This window comes from Asterias rubens, chromosome 9 (assembly GCF_902459465.1).
Source record: "Asterias rubens chromosome 9, eAstRub1.3, whole genome shotgun sequence".
NCBI classification, from domain to species: domain Eukaryota; kingdom Metazoa; phylum Echinodermata; class Asteroidea; order Forcipulatida; family Asteriidae; genus Asterias; species Asterias rubens.
In genome coordinates this window covers 3,952,991-3,975,739 of record NC_047070.1, presented here as the reverse complement: position 1 = coordinate 3,975,739, position 22,749 = coordinate 3,952,991, and the positions used below count along the sequence as shown (strand labels likewise).

General features: G+C 39.6%; 3 protein-coding genes across 4 annotated transcripts in view; 2 read left to right on the top strand and 1 right to left on the bottom strand.

Annotated features, from left to right (window-relative positions):
• Positions 1 to 1,109, bottom strand: part of LOC117294452 (U5 small nuclear ribonucleoprotein 200 kDa helicase-like) — a 47,599-nt gene extending 46,490 nt beyond the window's left edge. The window contains exon 1 of the mRNA XM_033776858.1: positions 968 to 1,109. Within this exon, the coding sequence (XP_033632749.1) occupies positions 968 to 1,012 (45 nt within the window). The 5' untranslated portion in view covers positions 1,013 to 1,109. The remainder of the gene's footprint in view (positions 1 to 967) is intronic.
• On the top strand, positions 1,109 to 9,283 carry LOC117294453 (glutamine amidotransferase-like class 1 domain-containing protein 3A, mitochondrial). Of its 2 annotated transcripts, none has more exons than XM_033776859.1 (7): positions 1,109 to 1,366; positions 2,873 to 2,925; positions 3,737 to 3,850; positions 4,481 to 4,600; positions 5,487 to 5,579; positions 6,111 to 6,267; positions 8,062 to 9,283. In XM_033776859.1, exons 1-7 carry the CDS (start codon positions 1,109 to 1,111, stop codon positions 8,185 to 8,187), a joined length of 921 nt encoding a protein of 306 aa, XP_033632750.1. In that variant the 3' UTR covers positions 8,188 to 9,283. The 2 variants fall into 2 exon arrangements, with proteins under 2 accessions (XP_033632750.1, XP_033632751.1); XM_033776860.1 differs by lacking the exon at positions 1,109 to 1,366 and adding an exon at positions 1,641 to 1,911.
• Positions 9,284 to 13,946: 4,663 nt separating this feature from the next.
• On the top strand, positions 13,947 to 21,104 carry LOC117294850 (ciliary-associated calcium-binding coiled-coil protein 1-like). The gene is made up of 8 exons (XM_033777390.1): positions 13,947 to 14,063; positions 15,661 to 15,767; positions 16,939 to 17,108; positions 17,710 to 17,854; positions 18,463 to 18,535; positions 19,283 to 19,472; positions 19,797 to 19,909; positions 20,387 to 21,104. The coding sequence occupies exons 1-8, from the start codon at positions 13,953 to 13,955 to the stop codon at positions 20,468 to 20,470; spliced, it is 993 nt and encodes a 330-aa protein (XP_033633281.1). The 5' UTR covers positions 13,947 to 13,952; the 3' UTR covers positions 20,471 to 21,104.
• Positions 21,105 to 22,749: the final 1,645 nt, after the last annotated feature.

The following is a 22,749-nucleotide window of genomic DNA, read 5'->3' as shown; positions in this document are numbered from 1 at the left end:
TACTAGTTTTAGCTGCTTCTTAAAGCCATTGGACACTTTCAGTAAACAGTAATGTCCAAGGCCCACACTTCGTGTATCACAACTTCTATATAAAATAACAAACCTGAGAAAATTTAGGCTCAATCAGTCACCATCGGGAGAAAAATCGGGAAAACCCACTCTTGTTTCCGCACTTTTCGCCGTGTCATGACATGTGTTTAAAATAACTCCGTAATTCTCGATATCGAGAATTTATACTGTTTTAATGTTTTATCAAAAAGTAAAGCATTTCATGGAACAATATTTCAAGAAAAGTCTTTCACCATTACCTTCTGTAAATGTGTAAGTTATTTGTAAATCTGCGAACTTTTATGTTTGTTTCTGTACCGAAAGGGTCCAATGGCTTTAAGAAACCCAAAATATTGTATTTTTTGCTTCACCAAAATATATTATGCTTTTCTTCTTATGAAAAAGAGTAGTCCGATTTGACATCTTTTTACAGCAAAAGCAACCCAAACAATCCCCCCACCATCTGTCCCAATCCCCGCCCTCCCCTCCCCCCCCCCAAAAAAAAAAAAAAAGTTATAAAATTATTAATTCAAAACTTCAAAAAGGGAAACAAATTTTCGGGGAACAGCAACAGTTGGGTCAGTAAACGGAGTGAACTTACCACTAATAATAGTTTGAGGCTACCCTTTAACCAATAAAAACAAACAATTCTGATAATTTCAGGTTTCCCCCATTCATTCTAAACCTCGGTCGAGTTGACCAAGCGTGGTGCAACAGTGCATGCAATTGCATGCAATGCAAGTATGACGTTTTGGTTGCCGAACTTGCCAAGTTTCTTAACAATTTTAGCACTACCTTTTGTACGTATTTAAAGTTCGTATGAAATTAATAATGACACACGATTACGAGTGACCATTATAGTGTGGAAAAACACTACAACTTTTGCAAAAACCAAGCTAAAAATGTATGAAATACTCACCGCTTTGTACTCGTATTGCAACGAGCGTGCTGTGGCGTCGGCCATTTTGACTCGGAGGTCGATTTACAAAAAAAAACGCATGGCATACGTTTTAACGCTCATGCATTATGCAATTTTGTCTTTCTACGTCATGATGTGTACATGCTGTTCTTATTCCAGGAGGGTTTCTCTCTGGCTCCAAATATCACGGCGGTTTGCGATATTTGGCTGGACTGTGGTGTAGTGCATTACAAAAATTGTTTATTTTATCTGTTTGTTTGCATACATAATTCGATGCTAGCACAGTCATCATTTATTATTGTTCGAGCAGCTCTGTGTCGAGTGGGTGGTGCTTTTTCAACGATTAAAATGTCACAACTCCATACAACTGGGAAGAGCAACTCCAGCAAAGTTGCTGTGGTGAGTGTTTAAAGGGCGCCCTCACTCTTCTTGCCATTATTTTTGGCAAGTTCTGTTTTGACTATTTTTGTTGACATTAATATTTAAAGTGAACGATTCTGTCTGAGAAAATTGTGCTTTTGAGTTTTGCCATCCAGTTGGAGCTTATCAATTTTTTAAAATCAATTGATCAAGATCAAGATGGCCATCCACCACAGGTCTGATGGTCCATGGAGGGGGAGGAGCTCTGCCCCCCTCACCATCATTCCTCTGTGCCTAAGGAAGCGCCTAGCCTGTGGATTGGATGACCATCCATGCATGCACAATCATAATAATGTTATTTATTTAGGACTAAGAGTCCAAAGCAAACAAGTCAAGCTATATAAAGAGAGCTTTGTGCACACCTGGTTTCATCTGCTGACCAGTTGCTTGCACCACAGACAGTGATCATTTTCAGTTCTTAAAAAAACATTTGACTTTGAAGTTTGATTGAGCAGCTTCTCTGTGCTTTTTCAACGTCAAAGAACTCCACAACTCCCAGCAAAGCCGTCATGAAAGTTGCTGTGGTAAGTGTTGAGAGGCACCCACCTCTTCTAACCAATTTATTTAGCAGGCTCAACCTCCATCCAGCCAAGGCTCAACTTTCTTTCATTTTGGTTCGCATTCATTGGTTCGCGTTCATTTTCAGGGGGGTGGAGAGGAGGGGAAGTGGTGGGATGATATTCTGACTTTTTTTTATAAGAATAAACTTCAAAACTATTTAAAAGACTATATATAAAAGAATATAATTTATTAAGTCAAAGTTGTTAGTGTTAGTGAACAGGGGTGTGGGTTTCACAAAAGAGTTAAGAAAGAAGACTAGTCTTGAGCCAAATCGAGCCACTGACTGACTCAACAACGAGCCAATCGCAGCTCATCCTGAGCCAATCTTTTGAACCATTTGTGAACATCAGAGGAGCTGGCATTTTTGGCTCAAAATGAGCCAGGTTTTTACAAGTAAAAATTTAAAAAACCTGGAGCCAAAAATGCTGTCTCTCTTTGACGTTCACAAATGGCTGAACAAATTTGCGCAAGATTAGCCATGATTGGCTCTTCGAGTCAGATGGCTAAATTTGGCTCAATTGTGACTGCATAGGTCACGCGCTGGCACAGGAATTTTGGGGAGCCTCCCCCCCCAATGCCTGTGGACAACCATGCATAGTGTTATTTATTTAAGAATCCAAAGCACACTTGTAAGTCTTAGGGAAGACTTGTGTGCTTTGTGATTAAGGCTTGCCTTGGTAGTCACCTAGGGCCCGCTGTATGCCATAGGGAATGTGCCTTCAAACTGGTTCATGCTGCACAAAAGATGGGTCCCAATGTGTTGCCAAGGGTTCAGAGTTGGCCACAAAAGTGTTGTTTTGGGTTGGGTTTTTTGCCACAAAAAATGACAAAAATGCAACATCCATTAAAACAAAGTCAAATAAATCCCTATGAAAAGTGAAAGTGGCTGCCAGATAAAGAATTTTTTTTTTATTTCATTTTCAGGTTTTGTCTGGTTGTGGTGTTTATGATGGCACAGAAGTCCATGAGGCCGCTGCGTAAGTAAAAATTTTCTTTTAAAGACACTCAAAATTATTGGTTATTGTCAAAGACCAGTCTTCTCACTTGGTGTATCTCAACATATGGACAAAATAACACACCTGTGAAAATTTGAACTCAATTGGTCGTCAAAGTTTCGAGATAATAATGGAAGAAAAAGCACCCTGGTCACACAAAGTTGTGTGCTTTTAGATGCTTGATTTCGAGACCTCAAAATCTAATTCTGAGGTCTCGAAATCAAATTTTTTGAAAATTGTTCTCGAAAACTACGTCTCTTCAGAGGGAGCCGGTTCTCACAATGTTTTATACTAGCAACATCTCCCCATAACTCGAAATCAAATAAGGTTTTATGCTAATATTTATTTTAAGTATTAATTGCCAATAGTGTCCACTGCTTTTAATTCAATAGTAATCCACACTAATGCTAAAATTAGAAGTTCAGTACTCGGATTGCAGACAACAAATAAAAATTCACTAGCCTATATATGCACACAATGTCCAAGTTTTATTTTAACTTGTGTGTACTGACCGTACTTCTGTGCTCTGGCATGCCGATACGGTAATTGTGTGAGGGCTGGTTGTCATGAGATCGGGGTATTTTGAGCAAAATTTACATCGATAGAGGGGGTGTTTTTCTATAAAATTGGTATACACAAAGTTATGTTTGTGCGCTGCAACTTATTGGGGGAATACACTTAGAAAAGTATATAAAAAAGATATTTGGAATTTTTTGTCAACTTTGTTTTCTAAATATAGTATCATTTTTTGTTTCATGTTGTGTTTTTACTTTTCTTCCCTTTTATACACTAGCATCCTGGTCCATCTGAGTCGCGGAGAAGCTGACGTGGATATATTCGCCCCTGATGTGGACCAGATGCATGTGGTTGACCACACCAAGGGGCAGCCAGCTGAGGGCCAGACAAGGTTATTAGTTTTATGAGAGAGTTCTGAAGTTCTGAAACTCGGCCATAACATTTTCCAGCGGGTTGACCAACCATTAAAACCATTCAACTGCACAAGTTGTGTATGGTGGCACATTTGTGCACTGAACCCACTTTGCACTGAGCAGGGCCCAATTTCATAGAGCTGCTAAGCACAAAATTTGCTTAGCATGAAATTTCTTCTTTGATAAAAACAGGATTACCAACCAAATTTCTATTCGTTGCATATTGCTTGTTACTGGTATTCAGCTGTTGTTTGCTTTCCTGAGTATCACATGGAAATTTGGTTGGTAGTCCTGTTTTTATCAAGGAAGAAATTTCACGCGTAGCAAATTTGTGTGCTCAGCAGCTCTATGAACATGGGCCCTTATGTATTTACTGCATTATATCATATTGCATGCTGACATTCAAAACCACAGTGGATGATCATGATATTGTATTCAGACAGTAGGAGGGTTGACTGTGTGCTGTGAAAAAACCTTCACCCCATGTGATATCATAATTATTGCAGGCTGACATGGCACTATTTTTCAAAACCCCAGTGGATGATATTGAATAGTCAGATAGTAGGAGGGTTGACTGAATTATAACTTTTATTGGCTTCTTATTACAGAAATGTTCTGGTGGAGTCGGCCCGTATCGCTCGTGGAAAAATCTCACCTCTGAGCGCGCTCAACGCGTCTACCCATGATGCAGTTCTCTTTCCAGGGGGTTTTGGGGCTGCCAAGAACTTGTAAGTTCAAATTTGTGTTTCATTTGTTATTGGTTTTTTCTCTGTTCATTTTCTCAAGTTAAATGAGATAAGTAACAAAATTACACAACTTTGCTGTTTTCTAAAAATGCTCCTTGTACATTCTGATTAAAGGAACACGTTGCCTTTGATCGGTCGAGTTGGTCTTTGAAAATCGTTCTGTAACCGTTTGTTGTAAAATTGATATGGTTAGAAAGATATTGTAAAAGTAGAATACAATGATCTACACAAATATGCCTCGAAATTGCATGGTTTTCTTTTTACCCTGTCGACTAACACGGTCGGCCATTTATGCGAGTCAAAATTTTGACTCCCATAAATGGCCGACGTGATTGTTCGCGACGTAAAAGGAAAACTGTGCAGTTTCGAGTGATACTTGTGTGGATCATTATATTCTACTTTTAAAACATCTTTCTAACCATATGCATTTCATAACAAACGGTTTCAAACGCTTTTAATAGACCAACTCGTCCGATCCAAGGCAATGTGATCCGTTAAATATCGATGTCATGGTCTGAAAGCATAAAACACTTTCTCGGTAATATGCACCATCTTGTTCAAGGCGCAGATGTGTTTATTTTGAACATCTGTTGACAGTCTGTGATTTGACACTCGAACTTCACTCACACAAACAACTGACGGCATTGAGCTATTAAAAGGATGTCACTCACAGGTAACATTGATTGTTCAAAAGTAACAAGCTTCCCCCTTGAGCAAGACATGGTATGTAACCATTTGTACTTTCAGATGTTTTCTACGGTTTTAATTATGAAAATGCTCTAGCATATTTCCACTAATCTAAATAAAACAAGTGAGTGTGTACTATTTTCAACCCACTTACTAAGGCAAAATAATTCTTTGGCCGCAGATCGACAGTCGCCACTGAGGGTGCAAACTGCACAGTGAACCCTGATGTGGAAAGAGTTATAAAGGATTTCCACAAAGCCAAAAAACCTATTGGGTGAGTAACCATTTTGCCACACCCCCTTTTATCCAATAAAATGACAAACAAAACATTTGGATAATCAGTTACCATTACTTAGTCAATCAATCAGGGGTGATTTTTCGCAGTGGTAACCAGTTACTGGTTCGTTCAATCCCAGTGGTTAAACCCATGGAAACGGGTATTGGTTACAGCCGCGAAAACACACCTCAAGTCGAGGCCAAACAGCATCTCGAGCCTGCCCAGTGATCTTGGTCCAGATGACTGGGTCCAGCATGCAAGCGCTGGCCAAGTCGATGTCCAGTGTCAGTAAGTCCATGAAGGAGAAAGATCTTCTCCCCATGTGAGGCAGTGCCCAATGTGGGTTCACAGAGAATGGTTGGGCTAGCTACAAGCTCAAGATAATGAACACAGGGCCTTGCAATCTTGAGACTGTGATTACAGGGTGTCATGTCAGGGTAATATTATTCACATCATGAGAACCACGCTAATTGGCTAATGATAAAGGTGTTAAATTTGTATTTAATATTTAGTTTTCATCCATGGCAGGTTATGTTGCATTTCACCAACCCTAGCTGCCAAAGTCATCCCTGGATGTGAGGTCACTGTAGGTCATGACAAGGATGACGGAGGGAGGTGGCCGTATGCTGGAACAGCCGGAACCATTGAACAGATGGGGAGTAAGCACATCAACAAGAATGTCTCAATATCCTTTTGCAATTATTCCTAATCACAAAGTCTTGTTTTCAGCTTTTTCATTGTCACTTTTCCTGTAGTATGTATTTGCCAAAAAATTATGTTAGAGGCATAGAGTTGTATATTATAAGAACTAGAGGGCGCACTGGCCTATATATGTGGCCCGGCATGCGTGCACGCGGCTATTTTCTTAGTTGACAAAACAGCATCGCACAGTGTGTGTTTGTGCAGCCATTTTGTAAGTTGACAAAACAGCATGGCGTAGCATTCAACTCCAACGTGTAATGTTCAACGCGCGTACACTATGGCACGCGTGTCCCCTTGCGGTCCCGTCGCGTTTGTGCAAGCACCATCACCAGTGTGCCCTCTAGTTCTATCAGACACTATCACTCAGAAATCTGAGAAACTTTTCTTGCACGGATCGCTTCTCGGATCAAATGTATTTGGGTGAAAAATTTTCCAAATCATTTTACTCTGAAGGGTCTCTATATATTTTATATTATAACACCCCTTACAAATGTTCTGCCTTTTCATTGGTTTAGAGCGCGTCACATGATATGTCTTAGTTTTACGACACGGAGGCCGTGTGATAGTGCATCGTTTGCTGTGTGATAGTGCATCGTTTGCTGTGTGATAGTGCGTCGTTTGCCGTGTGATAGTCCGACGACTATCACACGGCGTGCAGTACCCAGACGTTTTTTTACCCACCACGAACCCAATCAGTTGTGCATCTGTGTATCTGAAACACGCATACGAACGTTACGTGTATGAAGGTGATAAATAGTCTGTTGGGGTATTATAAAACAAACGTTGACTGCTTTAACTCGTGCTATGGTTAAAAACTACGACTCCCTCGGTGATCCAATAGTATACAAATATTGACTGCTTCGAGTGCTATGGTTAAAACTATGACTCCCGAGGTGATCCCCGGAGCATTCTATTTTCCCGAGACGAAGCCGATGGAAAATAGAACGCTACAGGGATCACCGAGGGAGTCATAGTTTTAACCATTGCACGAGTAAAAGCAGTCAATATTTGTTTTATAACACCCCAAACATTTCTAAATACTGTACTATTATTATTAAGTTACAGACCTGAATGCTACAATCCACTAACGACGCGAATACAGATTGCAAGAACTTTTACTGTGCTGCATGTAGTGTCGTGTAATCCGAAATGGTTACAGACTATTAATTTATCATCCTCGTACACGCAACGGACGTCTGGGTACTGAACGCCGTGTGCTAGTCTTCGGACTAGCGCACAGCAAACTGATGCACTATCACACGGCAGTCGTCTAGCAAAACTAAGACATGTCATGTGACGCGCTCTAAACCAATGAGCAGGCAGAATACTTGTAAGGGGTGTTATAAAATGCTCTGGGTATCACCTTGGGAGTCATAGTTTTAACCATAGCACTCGAAGCAGTCATTATTTGTATACTATTGGATCACCGAGGGAGTCGTAGTTTTAACCATAGCACTCGAAGCAGTCAATATTTGTATACTATCAACAGCTGCAGTACTTCTCACCAAGTACGCTTTTATGGTCATTTGTAGGGGTTAGCGGGTTAGGGTTGGTTTAAATACTTCAAAAATTACAATTGTTGAAGTATTTAGCAATCTATGACCCAAGCTTTTTAGTTGGGTTTGTTGTATTTCATGAAACTGCAGAGGAGAGTAGAGTCATTAAAAGAGGACGACCCAGCAGAATAAAAGAGATAGATTTAGGTGAAACCAAAGTCTGTAATTTCACCATTGTCTAGAGCCAAGCTTCAGTACAGTCCTTAATGAATTTTGTCAACGAGATCCATGTAGATGCAGCCAACAAGATTGTGACGACGCCCGCCTTCATGTGCGAAACAAAACTTCATGAGATACATGACGGCATTGGCAAGATGGTGACAGAAGTACTGAGTATGGCCAAGTAAATCTGGGTTGTAACAACACTGGAAGTAATAGCATTATAGGACATTCTAAATACAGAGGGGCTAGTAATTACCACTGGTAATGGAAATGGATTTGGTCTGATGGGTGCCTGTCATGTAAGGGCCCAATTTCATAGAGCTGCTTATGCAGAAATATTTGCTTTACAATTCCTGCTTAGCAGAAATAAGCAGAATACCAGTCACAAATTGAACATGTGACATGGTATTTTGGTAGGTTACTATAATCTGGTAAGTATAATGTAGCTGTGCTTTAGCTACTTTTTTGTGCTTAAGCAGCTCTATGAAACTGGGCCACGGAATTGACAGTGATTCAGGGACCTACAGCAGTGAATGTATTTTTACCCAAACTAAAAGACAGTGTTGTGTATCGCTGCGGGGGAGGGACTCCTGCTCAGAATTCTTAGCCAACCAGGACCCCCATCCCCCCTCCCCCCATCCCATCCCAACACCCCAAAGGCAATCCAGGTAGTTGAAAGAGGATACTGAAAGCAATGTGTGCATTCTGAACGTTTGTTCTTGACATTGTGTGTAGGTTTCATTTATCTGTATTCAAACATTAATTCAAAAAAATGATCTGCTGTCGATTCAACCTGGGGAGGACAAATATTTAGAGCAATGTCACACACAAAACAAAACAAAAATTGTATTTACAGAGGGCCTGTACCAGTGTCTTCAAAAAGATTTATTAATTGGAGGGGCTTCATAAGATTTCTCATATATCAAGGCTTTATAAGTTTTCGTATAGATTATGATAAATTAAATTAGTGCTCAAAGCACATTATATATTCACACTAACACCAACTGAATTTAGCACTGCTAAGAGTGTGCACAAAATTGGTAGTGTTTAATGTAAAATAATGTTCACAAATTTGCTCATAAATTACAGGGTAATGAGTCAGTCATGATGGGAAACTTCACCGGAAATGTTTCTGATTGAAATGCGATAGTTTTTGAGAAATGAGTTACACAACTCAGATTGATCTTGCAAGTCCAGAACTCATTGTTTGAAAAACAGTGAAAACATTTTAAGGATTTTTCCACTTTTTTATTGTGACTCCAATGACCGATTGAGCTCGGACTTCACAGGTTTGTTATTTCATGTATATGTTGGGGCACATATTGGTATTTGACAATTACCAATTATGTTAAACATGCCCTTTAAAGTGAATTACCATTGTGGCATCTTGTGGGAAATTTATTAAAATAAAGGTTGAATCAAATTAAATTGTTGTCCCTTGTTTTTATTCATTGTTTTAAAACTTGCTTTAAACTTAAAGAAGTAAAAAACACATCTTTTAGTGTTGTGAAGTTTTGATATGTTGTAAAAGTTTGATGATGTGCCTGATCTTCATACTAATGCCAGTTCTGAGCTGCTGAAGCAGAAAAGTTAACGAATTCACTAAGAAGCAAAATCACTTCTTGGTTCAAAAAAAGGGTTTTAGCCAAATTGTCATGTCTTTGACTGGCATCCTACTCATGTTTTCCTAGTAGACATCTGTTGAGCACTTCGCTGCATCTCTATGAAAATGACCTCTGATCGCCACCCTATAAACTTACATCCTGCCAAGAGTAATATTAGTCTTTGTTATTAGATGTTAGTCTTGTGTCAAGACACCAATGTTATAGTTCACAACCCAGCACTGAAAGAGGGCGCAATCATCTAATGACGACAACCCGTGTTTTTCACCGATGCAAGATACTTTTTTTTTGCAACATCACTTTTGCCAACCTGTGGGTAGACTTTTGGACAAGTCGTTAATGGTCCCACGCGATGAGATAGTCGGGTTCTGGCGGTGCTCTCGTGCCAACTGCTGATTGCCCGACTTCTACCCTCCAAAGTCGCCAACCAGCAGTTCGCGATCTCCCCATAGCACCGCCACAACTCGACTATTCCTCACCGCGTGTGACCAATAACGACTTGTCCACAAGTCCAATCTGTGGGCGGCTTTCACTGCAAAAAGAAAATAGAAGTATCAGAAGTAGTTTGTACAGTTCGCCGTACGGGGGACAGAATCACATGCCACACCGAGTTATTCATTTTTTAGCTCAAGACATTCCATACAAAATAACTGCCCAATGTTTGTAAACAAAAGAAAGATCCATGTTGATGTTGAAACATTCGCATTCTAGACCCCATGCCGTGCTAGTTTTATCAAATCCCCCACTAATCTCTCTAAACACTGCCACTTAAACTGTCCTTTAATCCCCTCAGATCGATGAAGGAGTTAGCCTCCGTTGTTCACGTTATTGCCCTTTTTTTCACTCCATGCACCTGAGACAATAAAGAAGAACACCTTTGACAAATTCTAGGCGGGAAGGATCTTGGAAACTGCCCAAAACCCAAGATTTGTCCTTGGATGAATGCCTTCTTGCCAAGTTGGATTTAAATGATCCCATAATCAGATCATGAAAGTCGTTGAGATCTAATCTGGCGAAGATGACTGGATTGAATTGTGTGATTTTAAGTAAGTTGATGAAACAAACACTTGAAGCAAATGACTTTTTCTCGTGCTTTGATAAAGTTGGATTTTATTTGGTAAAAAAAAATGTGTTTTGCCTTGTGACGTCCTCGACAACTTTGTTTTGGCAATTTCCTCCTCGGCTCCCCCGGTTATTTAGTTCAGTTAATGCGTTTATCGTTATTAATTTTGTTCGTTATGACTTTTGGTGTAAACTCTAAATCAAAAAGTGGCTTATAGGATTATTTTTGGACGAACTTGCATTCGAGAAGCATGGTTTCGATCAGGAAAAGGCTAGCCGTATGTAGATAGCTCAAGCGGGTCGGCAGTGCATACAAGTAATCGGCGAGTTTGTGTCGAAGCACCGTAGTGTCCTAGCAACCCGTTTGTCTAATTGGGTAATTACCACATAACTTCTTTATGTTAATAAGGGCAAGCACTTGTCATACAAAACGAGAAGTACTTGACAAGTTGTCGTTAAGCTCATAAGTCAACATCGATGCACACATAAGTTTTTTCCCCCATATTAATTGTATGCATGGCATGGAATATTGCCAGCGTGACTTCTGTCTGGATCCAGTGCCTAGAGGTACGATCGATCTCCCCCACTCCATGCACTTCATCCTCCACCCGGCCTGGGCCTCGTCCCTGGAGTTGTTATTTTATCGCAAGGATCAGGACCCATTCATAAAGCATCTGGCACTCGATAAGTCTGGACGGAGTAAAAATGGCAAGCAGGCGAAGACAGCGGAGTTTTGATGACTCCACAGGAGCTCCTAAGGTGACTTTATAAATGTTGATAAATAACTGTTTTGACAATCATTATTTTAAAGTAACTTTACCTATAAAGTGAACATGCGGGTCACTTGTACATCTCTTTTTGGGATACGAGTATTTGCGCTGAAATGAGCCGTTGTGCATGGTCCGAACATTCCTTATAAAAGAAATTACACATTATAGCTATTTCTTTTTTTCCACACCATGCACAACTTTTAAACATAATGGCATATATCACTTAAGTTTTTGTAATGACAAATGATAGAAATGGCTGCTGCAAACTGGACCTTAGAGCCTATAGCCTATAAAACATTGGTGATGGTCTGACGTTTCGACCCTAACACATGCAGAACATGAGCCTCCGCTTCAACACCTGTGTGTCTTAGGCTACATGTTCATGTGTTTTGTTGTCATGCCTGAGAGATAGGTCGAAACGTCAGGCCATTAACTATTTTTGGTTAATGTGTTATGAAGATAACGATATAGGTTATACACCCCATCCACGTTATATGAATGTTAAATGAATAGGACATTTCAAGTTGTTGCACTAAATACATCACTTCAAATTCCTCCCAAATTATTGACACAAGAAGAAGAAGGGTGACAGGACGCTAAACAAAGCATTGTTGGTTTGGCTTTTGTGTTCTATAAAGCGCCCGCAGCCTGAGTGTAGTTACTTTAGTGAAAGTTTACAGAGCAAGACCTGCTTGTTTACTAACTTTCAGCGAATGTTTTTCTCAAAAGGTTGATGCACAACCCAAGGGGAGACGTCGGGCATCTATCGCCGTTGTCCCGTCTGCAAACTCGGCTCGAATGGTGAGTGCCGCGGTGTCACAGGGACTCTCTCAGAATCACCGGGGACGGAAATCCCTGGGACACCGCCCGGGGTGGAGCAAGGCTATAGGAATCCGGCGGGGACGAAAGCTTTTAGGAACGATGACTTTGTGTGGAAGAAGGGGTTCACTTTGACGATATATTATTCCATTTTAAACCATTTTTTAGTATGGCATGCGAGATTCTTTGGCGCATTTTATCCATGGGGCAGTTTGGATGGTCTGAAAACGGAGAAAAGTTCTTTTGCAGTTTTTGGGTTGGGATTTAATTTCGGTGCATAAGAACATCAAAATTGTAACGTCGAGGACGACGATATAGACCTATCTTTACAAAGTTTCAGTTCTAGAGACTTCGTTGCATTTATTTTGTGTAAGTCACAAGCCTTGCTGCGCTTATAGGCCTACAAAATACCCACTGAGTGGGAGAGCCCCGCTAGCAATGATCATTTATACTTGCTCATTATTATTCTCCAAAATTGTATAATTAGGCCATACAATTACATTGAGGTAGACTTTACAACGGGTAAAATTTCATACCTTCAATATTTTATTGTTAGCAAAAAATAAGCGGGATGTCCGTCACATTATCCCCATCACGGTGAAATGTGGTCGTGCTTTTTGCCTATGACGTCACTCGGTTATAACAGGCCTTTGTGAGAGTTCGAAGTGACAGCCTCTTGCTTACCAACGGTCGGTTGGTGCTCAAAGAAGCAATGTTGTCAATCTGTAGGCCTGATCGAGAAGAACAAAAACCCTAGGAATTAACTAACTTTATAACGACACATTTTTACTCTCTAAATGTAAAAGAGTGAAACACCACTCTTTACATTTCGAGTTGTCCCTCACATGGCTCTTTAAAAAGAGTGGTGATAATTTCACTCTTTTAGAGAGGTTTCACTACAGGACAGAGTGAAAAATCACTCAAAAAGATGCAAACTTCAATCTAAAAAGTGTGGAAGACCACTCAAAAGAGTTGTCCCTCATTATGTTCTTCAAAGAGTGCCTTTTCACTCTTTCATAAAACATTATCTAGCCTAATTTGTGTAATTTTCATTTCAGTTGCAAGATATATCAAAGTTCTACAAAAAGGTAGATCCCCTTTTTATTTTTGTTAACTGGTCATTTTTCGTAGGGGAATATGGCCCCAATGGGCTAGAGCCGGATCGGCGGGCAAGTGGGTCTAGTTTATTGCTCCATGGTGGGTCGAAACTGTGTGTAAGATTCCTTTGTGAGAGGGTGGCCGGACCCGGCCCAAGTGAAACATTAGCAAAATTTGTGCAAAATTAATAGCCTAAATATTTCGTTGGAGTAACAAATTAGTAATTTTGTTTGAAAATAATTTGAGAGTGCGGAAACTAAAATCTGAAAAATGCACTGGATTCAACTGCCTGCAAAAAAATGAGCCTAGTCCGTTTTCCGGGCGCACTCTCCCACTCAATCTATTGAGGAACATAACAACAAAATTATGTAGAATTGTGGAATGTGCCACGCTATTTTTCAGGGAAAAAGCATCACTTGAATGTAAGCATTCACAGCAAATCAATCGTGACCTGAGACCATGATAGACCGACTGCCGCAAGTGAGGCGCACTACTACTACTACACACTCGATGGCGATCGCCCCGCCAAAATTTTTTAAAACTCATAAAACAGTCGTTGTGTTCCCACTTAGTTACAAAATGGCGTCCACATCAACCAAGAGGGGAAAGGGGAAAACGTCCCAAATAAGCATCCAAATAACCGGGAAAGGCTCTGATGCATATAAAGACGTAGACTGGAAAACATTGAGTGTAAGATAGTGATTTAATTGATGTTAAAAATACGTTTTGTTGTCGTAATATTCAACACTTTACAGTTACTTGAAAGTCTTGTCGTTCGTGTGACGTCCGGCCTGTCTGTGTGTCCCGTTCGTTGTACACGGCAGGCAGCAGAGATAGAGAGCTTAACGGACGGGTGTGTGTGTGTACGGACAATTAATGACGGACGGGGTGGCTTTTGCTGCTGTGTGCAGTACTGTCGCAGTGTCGGTCTAGAACAACAGTGCATGGAGTGTAGCTTAAAATGTATTGCCTATCCGACCATGCATTTTCATTTTTGGTTGGGGCTTTCAAAAGTTCTTAAAAAAAATATTTCTAAATGAAGAACTGTTTAGTCTTAGAACTTTTTAAAGTAATTACTAACTAACAACAAAACACCAACACAACAATAACATTAACATAACATAACACACAACACAAGTTTGATTAATAACCGTTCTACTGTAGGGGGGGGGAGGGTTGAAGACATAATTTACCCCCTTTTTGGGGGGGGGGGGCTCACCAAATGTATAATGAATTGAACTATAATATCTAATTAATAAACAAAAACATTATTTTATTTTTTATGTGGAGAGGAGGCTTATTCATTAATTTATTTCATTTGAAATTGAACCAACCATTTTGGTGCATTGTTGATCTCATGAATGCTGGTCATCTCGCCACCTGACAAGCTCGGCACCAACAAAGTACTTTATATTCTTTCCGATAGCGATACAATAATTAAGCCATTATATTACCAAAAGAATCCTTAACTATTTTCTGGGGGCGACTTTGCTAGGGGGCGACATTGGCTGGGGGCGACATTGTCAGGGGGCGACTTTGCTAGGGGGCGACATTGTTTGGGGGCGACATTGTCAGGGGGCGACTTTGTAACGACTCGGGGCGAGCCGGTTAGGGGGCGACTTTGTAGGGGGCGACTTTGTTGGTGGCCAGCTTGCTAGGTGGCGAGATGACCAGCCTCCGATCTCATTAGGGTGAACACGAGGGCATGTGTTTGTAAAGGTTTTCCCCAAGATCATTCATGTTTAAAACTTTCCAACAATAGTCAATAAAATATTAAAGACACTTGACACTATTGGTAATTGTCAAAGACCAGTCTTCTCACCAGCTGTATCTCAACATATGCATAAAATAACAAACCTGTTAAAATTTTGAGCTCAATCGGTCATCGAAGTTGAGAGATAATAATGAAAGAGAAAACACCCTTGTCACACGAAGTTGTGTGCTTTCAAATCAGATGCTTGATTTAGAGACCTCAAAATTCGAAATCTGAGGTATCAAATTCAAATTTGTGGAAAGTTACTTCTTTCTCAAAAACTACGTCACTTCAGAGGGAGCCGTTTCTCCCCATTACAAGTAACCAAGTAAGGTTTTATGCTATATTATTTTGAGAAATTACCAATAGTGTCCTCTGCCTTTAAAAGGGCACAACAATTGTTTTTAAAATTAAAGTTTAATGAAGGCATTAACTCGAAAACCAAAAGCTTGCAGCAATCTTAGCACTTTTTTTGTGTACATAAATAATGTCAGAATCTTATTTGTAATCACGTACTTATTTTATACTCTGAAGGACGATGAAGCTAAAGCTATTGAGAAGGGAAAATCATTAGCTTGGAATGTCCTGTCTAACACTCAGACACTGGCGCTTCAAGATCTCTCTGTGGAAGATGTGGAAAGGTAAAAATGACGAAGTTTTAAAAGTTTTATCACAAGTAAAGAATGAATAACTTCTTCTGAGTTTCCCAAACTCCGCAGTCCTTTTTTCCCAGTTTTTACAGACGGTTGTGCACACATGTTAACACCATATTTAAAAAAACATCCCACTCTAAGAATCATTTCAAAGTGAGGTTAACCCATCAACTGCGCAGGTTATAGTTATGATATTTCATGTAATTAAACAAAGGATACCTTCTTAGTGAAGTGAATCACTGTAGCTAGCTCACAAGCCTGAGGAACCAGTAAACAAGGGTGCTTGCTATGCTATGTGAATCACAAACACCAGGTTAACTCCCTACTCTTCCATGATAAGTGTTCTGTGGTGGATTTCACAAAGAGTTTAGACTAGTCTCAGGACAAGAGTTGTCCTACTTAGGACTAGCCTTAAAGCCATTGGACACTTTGGATAAACAGTTTTGTTCAAAGGCCCACACTTCGTGTATCACAACTTATATATCAAATAACAAACCTGTGAAAATTTAGGCTCAGATCAATCCGTCATCAGAGTCGGGAGAAAATGACGGGAAAACCCACCCTTGTTTCCGCATGTTTCGCCGTGTCATGACATGTGTTTAAAAGAATTCCACATTTCTCGATATCGAGAACTGATAATTGTTTTAATGTTTTCTCAAAAAGTAAAGCATTTCATTGAATAATATTTCAAGAGAAGTCTTTCACCATTACCTTCTGTAAACCCTGTAGGTTATTTGTAAATCTGTGAACCATTTTTGTTTCTGTTCCGAAAGTGTATAATGGCTTTAAGTTTTTAATATCTCCTATGACTAAGTTAGGACTAGTCCTAAACTTTTGTGAAATCGACCCCTGGGTTCTTTCACAGGCACTACCAGCTCTAGTACAAGGGACCTGCGGCTTAATGTCCTGTCCTAAGGACATATCAATTCTGGAAAAGTAGCTTGCTCAAGGATACAAGTGCCATGACCGAGACCCAAACCCACACTCTGCTGATCAGAACCAAAAGAGCTTCATCAGTCTAGTGGTCAACTGTTTGCATTGACAAGCCAATGTTGAAGGTGGAGCTCAACTGTACACAGAACTGTCTTTGTATGTACTTTCTAGCTGAAGTACCATCTCTGTCATATATGTTTTGTCTTTATCTCTACCCCCCTTCTAGCAAACTGGCAGACATAATGAAGTTGAATAACTCAGAGATTGACCTGGGCGAGGCGATACTCCTCGACTACTATGTGACTGGATTCTGGTGGGCCAAGGAGCAAGGCTTCACCACACAACAAATATCTGGGTTCTTCTCTATACTCCATCTTCTTCTTGAAAACATCAAAGGTATGCTACTTAGTTGTACACTAAGCTATAGGAAAAAGAAAGAAAACAAATCTGAAAGGATTTAAACATGATGGTTTGAAATACGCTTTTAATAAGGATGCTATTCACACCTCTTGTTGGTTGTGTATTCTGGTTGGCTGAAACATTGTCATGTGAGGTTCAATAGGTTATAAAGTGCAAGAAATTTGTGCCACTGTGAAATTGACGCTATTTCAGCCATCTTGCTGCGCTTGTATTGTAACTTGAATGGAGTTCTCAAACTCTGGGAATATACTTACAATTTGGATTTAATAGTTATAGCACCCTCTCATAATGTTAACAGTGACCAGCCAGTAATGTCTTCATCTTGAAACGTGAGACAGTGGCAGCTTGTTTGATGTGTAGAGGGAGATTGTTCCATAAATGAGGTGCAGCAAAATTTACAACTACATTGACCATTATAGTTTGGTGGCAATATTAGGGATTACAAGGGTGTCTTTGTTAGCTGAACGGAGGTTTCTAGTAGAAGTGTATGGATTGAGTTGATCTACAAAGAGCTTTTCAGAAAGTTGTATTTTTCCCCCAAACCTTTTTTAGATATAAATTGTTTTATTTCTTTCAGATAAACAGTTGTCCTTGTCAGACAATTTGTGCGAGTTTCGTAAACTTCTTGTGGGTATTGGGACTGAGGATGGCAGCCAGAGTGGAGGTCTGGATTTCTTTGATTTGGATCACGCCAAAACAATCACAGATTTCCTGAAGACTACGTAAGTTATCAAGATTTGTACAAAAATAAAACATATTTTTTCTTATGTTTCAATATTCTTCAAGATGTCAGGTCTGATTTTTTTGCCAATTTTGACCCAAAACATTAAGATCATATTTTAAAAAAAACATCAGTTAGTGATATTTCACTAGTTAATTAAAAATGTTGAATAACTTATTGTCAGGATCTCGACACTAAATCACGCCATCAGCCATGTGCACACAACTTTTCATTTACATGTATTTTGTGCATTGTTCGAGATGTGAAAGTATTTATATGTTTGTAATGTTTAAATGGCAGCATCTGTCACAATTTGAGTGAAAATTAATTGTGCAGTTTTAAGAAAAAAATTTAAGTTTGAAAGAAAACAAATCTCTTTTTTAAAGGATGATGTCAAACTTCAAGCTAGCCAGTTTTTCCACACCAAACGGTAAACGATGCACGGAAACAAGATGTAAAAAAAAGCAATTACAAAGCATTTTGTTTGGTTCTACCCATACAACAATGTGTGAGTAAACACTGAGGTATGGTAAAACCAAATAATATTCCTTATCCCGATGCAAATTTAACATCCCTTAGATTAACAAAATATAATATTCTCTTACTCAGGTTCTTCCAACATCATAGAATGTATGAGTTTCTGTTTCATTCAGAAAGAACGGAAGAGATTGTCGGGACAGAGGTAAGTAGATTACAAGTTCAAGAACTAACCCTCCCAAAATATGTTGGCAGATATAACGAGCAGATTAATTGGTATATACAACAAATATTATCCCACTCCAAGGGCAGTTAAAATTGGTCACAGACATACACACAGTCTGGTGACTTTTTACAAAATAGATTAAAAAGGTCTACCGACACATTCTGATGTTTGCATCCCTGTGGAGACATCCTTTGTTGTTTCCTTTGTCCCTGTAGTTAAGAACCTCCTATTGACTTTACACACAAAATTCCTTGTAAAGAAACCCAGTCTTTAGAATTCCCCCTATGTAGACCATAGAGTTATATATAAGAACTAGAGGGCGCACGAGTGATGCTTCGTGCACAAACGCCACGGGACCGCAAGATGACAAGCGCGTCATTCTGCACGCGCGTTGAATATGAAATACACGTTTGATTTTTTTTTTATTGAATGCTCACACGATGTGTTTGTTCAACTTACAAAATGGCCGCACAAACACATGCTGTGAGATAGCTGTTTTGTCAACTTAGAAAATGGCCGCCTGAGCGCATGCCGGGGCGCGTATATAGGCCAGTGCGCGCTCTAGTTCTTATATATAACTCTATGATGTAGACCCTTTGTTTTCACTTTTCTGTTTTGTTCTCGGTCTCCATAAGGTAGTGAATATGAAAACAACATTTTTGGCGGTTAAACTCGTTGAAGTGAATTTTATACAAATACTGTAATGTAAATAATTTTGGTCAACAGCTTTTAGTTGAAGTGCTCCCTCCCGCCGCGATGCCCTACCCGCCACCCCTGGATGAGGGTATTCGAGAGGAGGTGTACTTGAAGCATATTGCACCCGCCCCTCCTACTCCGACCCCTGAACCTCAGGTACAGGACGATGTCGAGGAGACTCAAGAAACTGAGAAGACGCCGAGGGTTGAAGAGGACCTAGGTAAGAGCTGGATATTAGGGTGCCCCAGGGACCTCTATTACCCCCCCCCCCCCCCCCAAACCTCCAGGTGCACTTGATCGACTCGCCATTAAACTGTTGGCCATGATAAAGCTTTTCAATCAATTCAAATATGATGCGATCAAACTAAATAAGTCGTTTGTCAAAAATATCATTGTGGAGAAACAAGCCAAAACAGGTCAACAGGGTTGAACTTTTCATAAATGTGAAAAATCTGTATATTAATTCATCGAGCAGGTCCATTTTATTTTAAAGTAATTCCATAGTAACTTTCATAAATTTACTCCCAACTGCATTCTCTCACAGCCCCAGAGGAAGCTGATGCTGGGAAACAAGAAGATGTTCTCGCCGGTGTATCAGCTGATGAAGTCAAGGCAATGTTTGACGTCGTATCAAAGGAGCTCTTCGCTGGCCTACAGGTAATGGGATTCTTTAAAGCCCAATTTCATGGCTCTGCTTACTGTCAAATTCTGTGATTAATTGAATCACTTTTCCCTTCTTACTGTGCATGTGCAATTTTCTGCGCTACAGACCCATTGCATATGACGTCACATTCTCAAAAAGGAGGCAGATCATTGGACAATAGCTGTTCTCTGTGGGTAAAAACAAGCGGGTGACCTCAGCTTACCTGTAGCGTTTCGCGTTTTGCAAGGGGGAGCTATTATCTATATTGGTTTCTTACACAACACAGAACGCGCCCCCGAACAATGCGCATAATTGTGGGTGTCAACTCTCTTTTGTGCATGTTTGTATACCATTTTGACACCCAGGATAGGCACATGTGAGTACGCTGCGCGTATTGCAAGGGTCTATAGCTGAATAAGTAATGAATGCCTAATAACTGTTTTCTAAATCATTTGTTCATGATTGCTTTTGTTATGTTCTTTTTCTTGCAGAGTGAAATTTCAGATAAATTGGTCGAGAGGGAAGGAGAGATAATTGGAAGAATCAACAAGATTCACAGAGTCATGGAGTCATAGTCTGAAACAACAAAAACATCTGAGAATAACAAGGACCTCAAAATTTAAGACATCCGTTCTGCTTTAGCTAAAATGAACCTTATGGACATGATGTCATTTCAGTAGGGCGCCCTCATCTAAAGGTCAAAAGCAGGTTGTTCATTGGCCAATCCTGTGCGCCGCGCAAATAAATCTATGCATTTGATTGTTTCGTGACTGGATGACAGCAATGTATAAGGTCTATACATGTACTGCGTTAAGTGCATTGTCTATGACTGGTCACCTGAAAAACTTTGCTACTAAATAAGCAAAAGAGAGTGTTTTCTGATGAACTCCAGGATGTGATTGTGGACAGTTTTAGGTTGATTGGAGGGCTGCATACAAGTATCATGCTTTGTTCTTGTAAGGGCAAGGCGGTTTTTCTCATTATGGGCACCTATACGAGCCCGAGCCTATGCCAAGGTTTAGTGGCCTTGCAGGCGATTTCACGAAACGCTAGGATTAATCCTATCTCGTGTTAGGGCGAGTAACCCGTCCTAACTTAGAACGGGTTCAATGGGTCCTAACGTATACGGATATGGAATTGAACTCATCCTAAGTCCTAAGATTAATCCTAAGTTAGGAAGAGTTTGGTGAAATCAATGGCTGGGGTGGATTTTACAAAGATATAAGACTAGTAAGTCTTTATCTCGAGTTGGGACGAGTTACTCATCCTAACTTGGGACAAGCCTTAAGTTTTTAAAACTCCTAAAGAGTCCTACCTAGAGGACTAGTCCTAAGTTAGTTTTTAATAACTCCTAAAGAGTCCCAGGACTAGTCTTAAGTTAGAACTAGCCTTAAGTTTGTGATAACTCCTAAAGAGGCCTAGGACTGGACCTAACTTAGGACTGTCTTTGTGAAACCGACCACTGGCCTCTGACAATTATTAATCCGTCCATCTATATAAACTGTGTTGTATTCTAAAAATGTATTATATTACTTGTATATATTTTTTTGAAGTGAGTTGTAAAATATACTTACTACAATCTGTAAATAAAATATCACTTTCAAAGTTGTGAATTTATTCAGAAAAGTGTTTGGTTATTCATTTATGTAATTATTTAGTGTAGCCACAATCTGGCTGTGACGTGTCTATATTAAAAAGTAGAAAAAAACACATTAAACATAGGGATTGGTGGGCTACTGGGTAGAATTGAACAAAATACAATTGGTGCATGCTTTAGATGGTGTCCAGTATTTGGTAAACCTGAGGATGGCACCCGAAGGTAAAGCTTGGGTGCCATTTGTCCCTCGAGGGTACCAACCTCGTAGACCAACCCCATGGTGATGTGTTCCTTTAAGGCGATGTGTTGTCACCTTCCAACATTATGACAAAGTGGGCACAATTAAAAATCAAGAAAAACTGGGGAACAATAATGGAAGTTTTTGACAAATTAGATCCCATTCATCGTTTTCCACTACAGTATCACAGGAATGAAAATAAGATTACTTGGCTCCAGTACATGTTTTCTACGTCAGCCTCATTTTTGGCCATCTTGTTGTGCAAGGCAGGTAGCAAGGTGGACACTTTCAAGGACACTCATGTTTCCCCCTGCTGAGTTACCCATGCATATTGGAAGTTTACCATACATTGTTCTCGACCAATAAAAATTCACAGTTTAAAATAAAAGCTTGGTCGAAACAAATGTAGGCCTACTGTAACAAAGGGATCAAGCAATACAAAAACCCAAATACAAAACTATGATTTACTCATCGTTTATTAAAAGTTTGTTTGAAGAAACTAGAATTAGCTTTTGCAAACTTAACAAATTGATATTCCTACATGGAACAGCTTAAGACATTTCATTCCCTATTGGTTGATAATCGGCTGGGCATGATTCTGATTGGTTAGAACCTAAAACGTTTGCATTTGATTTTTTTTTTGTGGCATATTTTTGGTGTGAGTGGCGCTAGCTATGATGGCGTGATGTCATCGGCTGTTGATTTTCCAGATGTTTCTAAAAAGTTTACAAGTGAAGAAAGCCCAAATAAGAATATCCTAATCTTGGTGACCATCTACGAATCGGCAAACGCGACCCAACAATAAATATGGAGCGTCAAATCTGATATAAAGATGTCTTTAAATCAATGCTGAAATTTCATATTCATATTATTCGAATAATCTCAATAATTAGCAAAATTATTATTCAAATTATTAAAGAACATTTTTGAACAGTAAAAAATGAATTTGCTATACCCAGACTTACTGATTTTGGTGATTGTTGTTATTTAAAAATGTTTAGATTTATGATGTATACGGC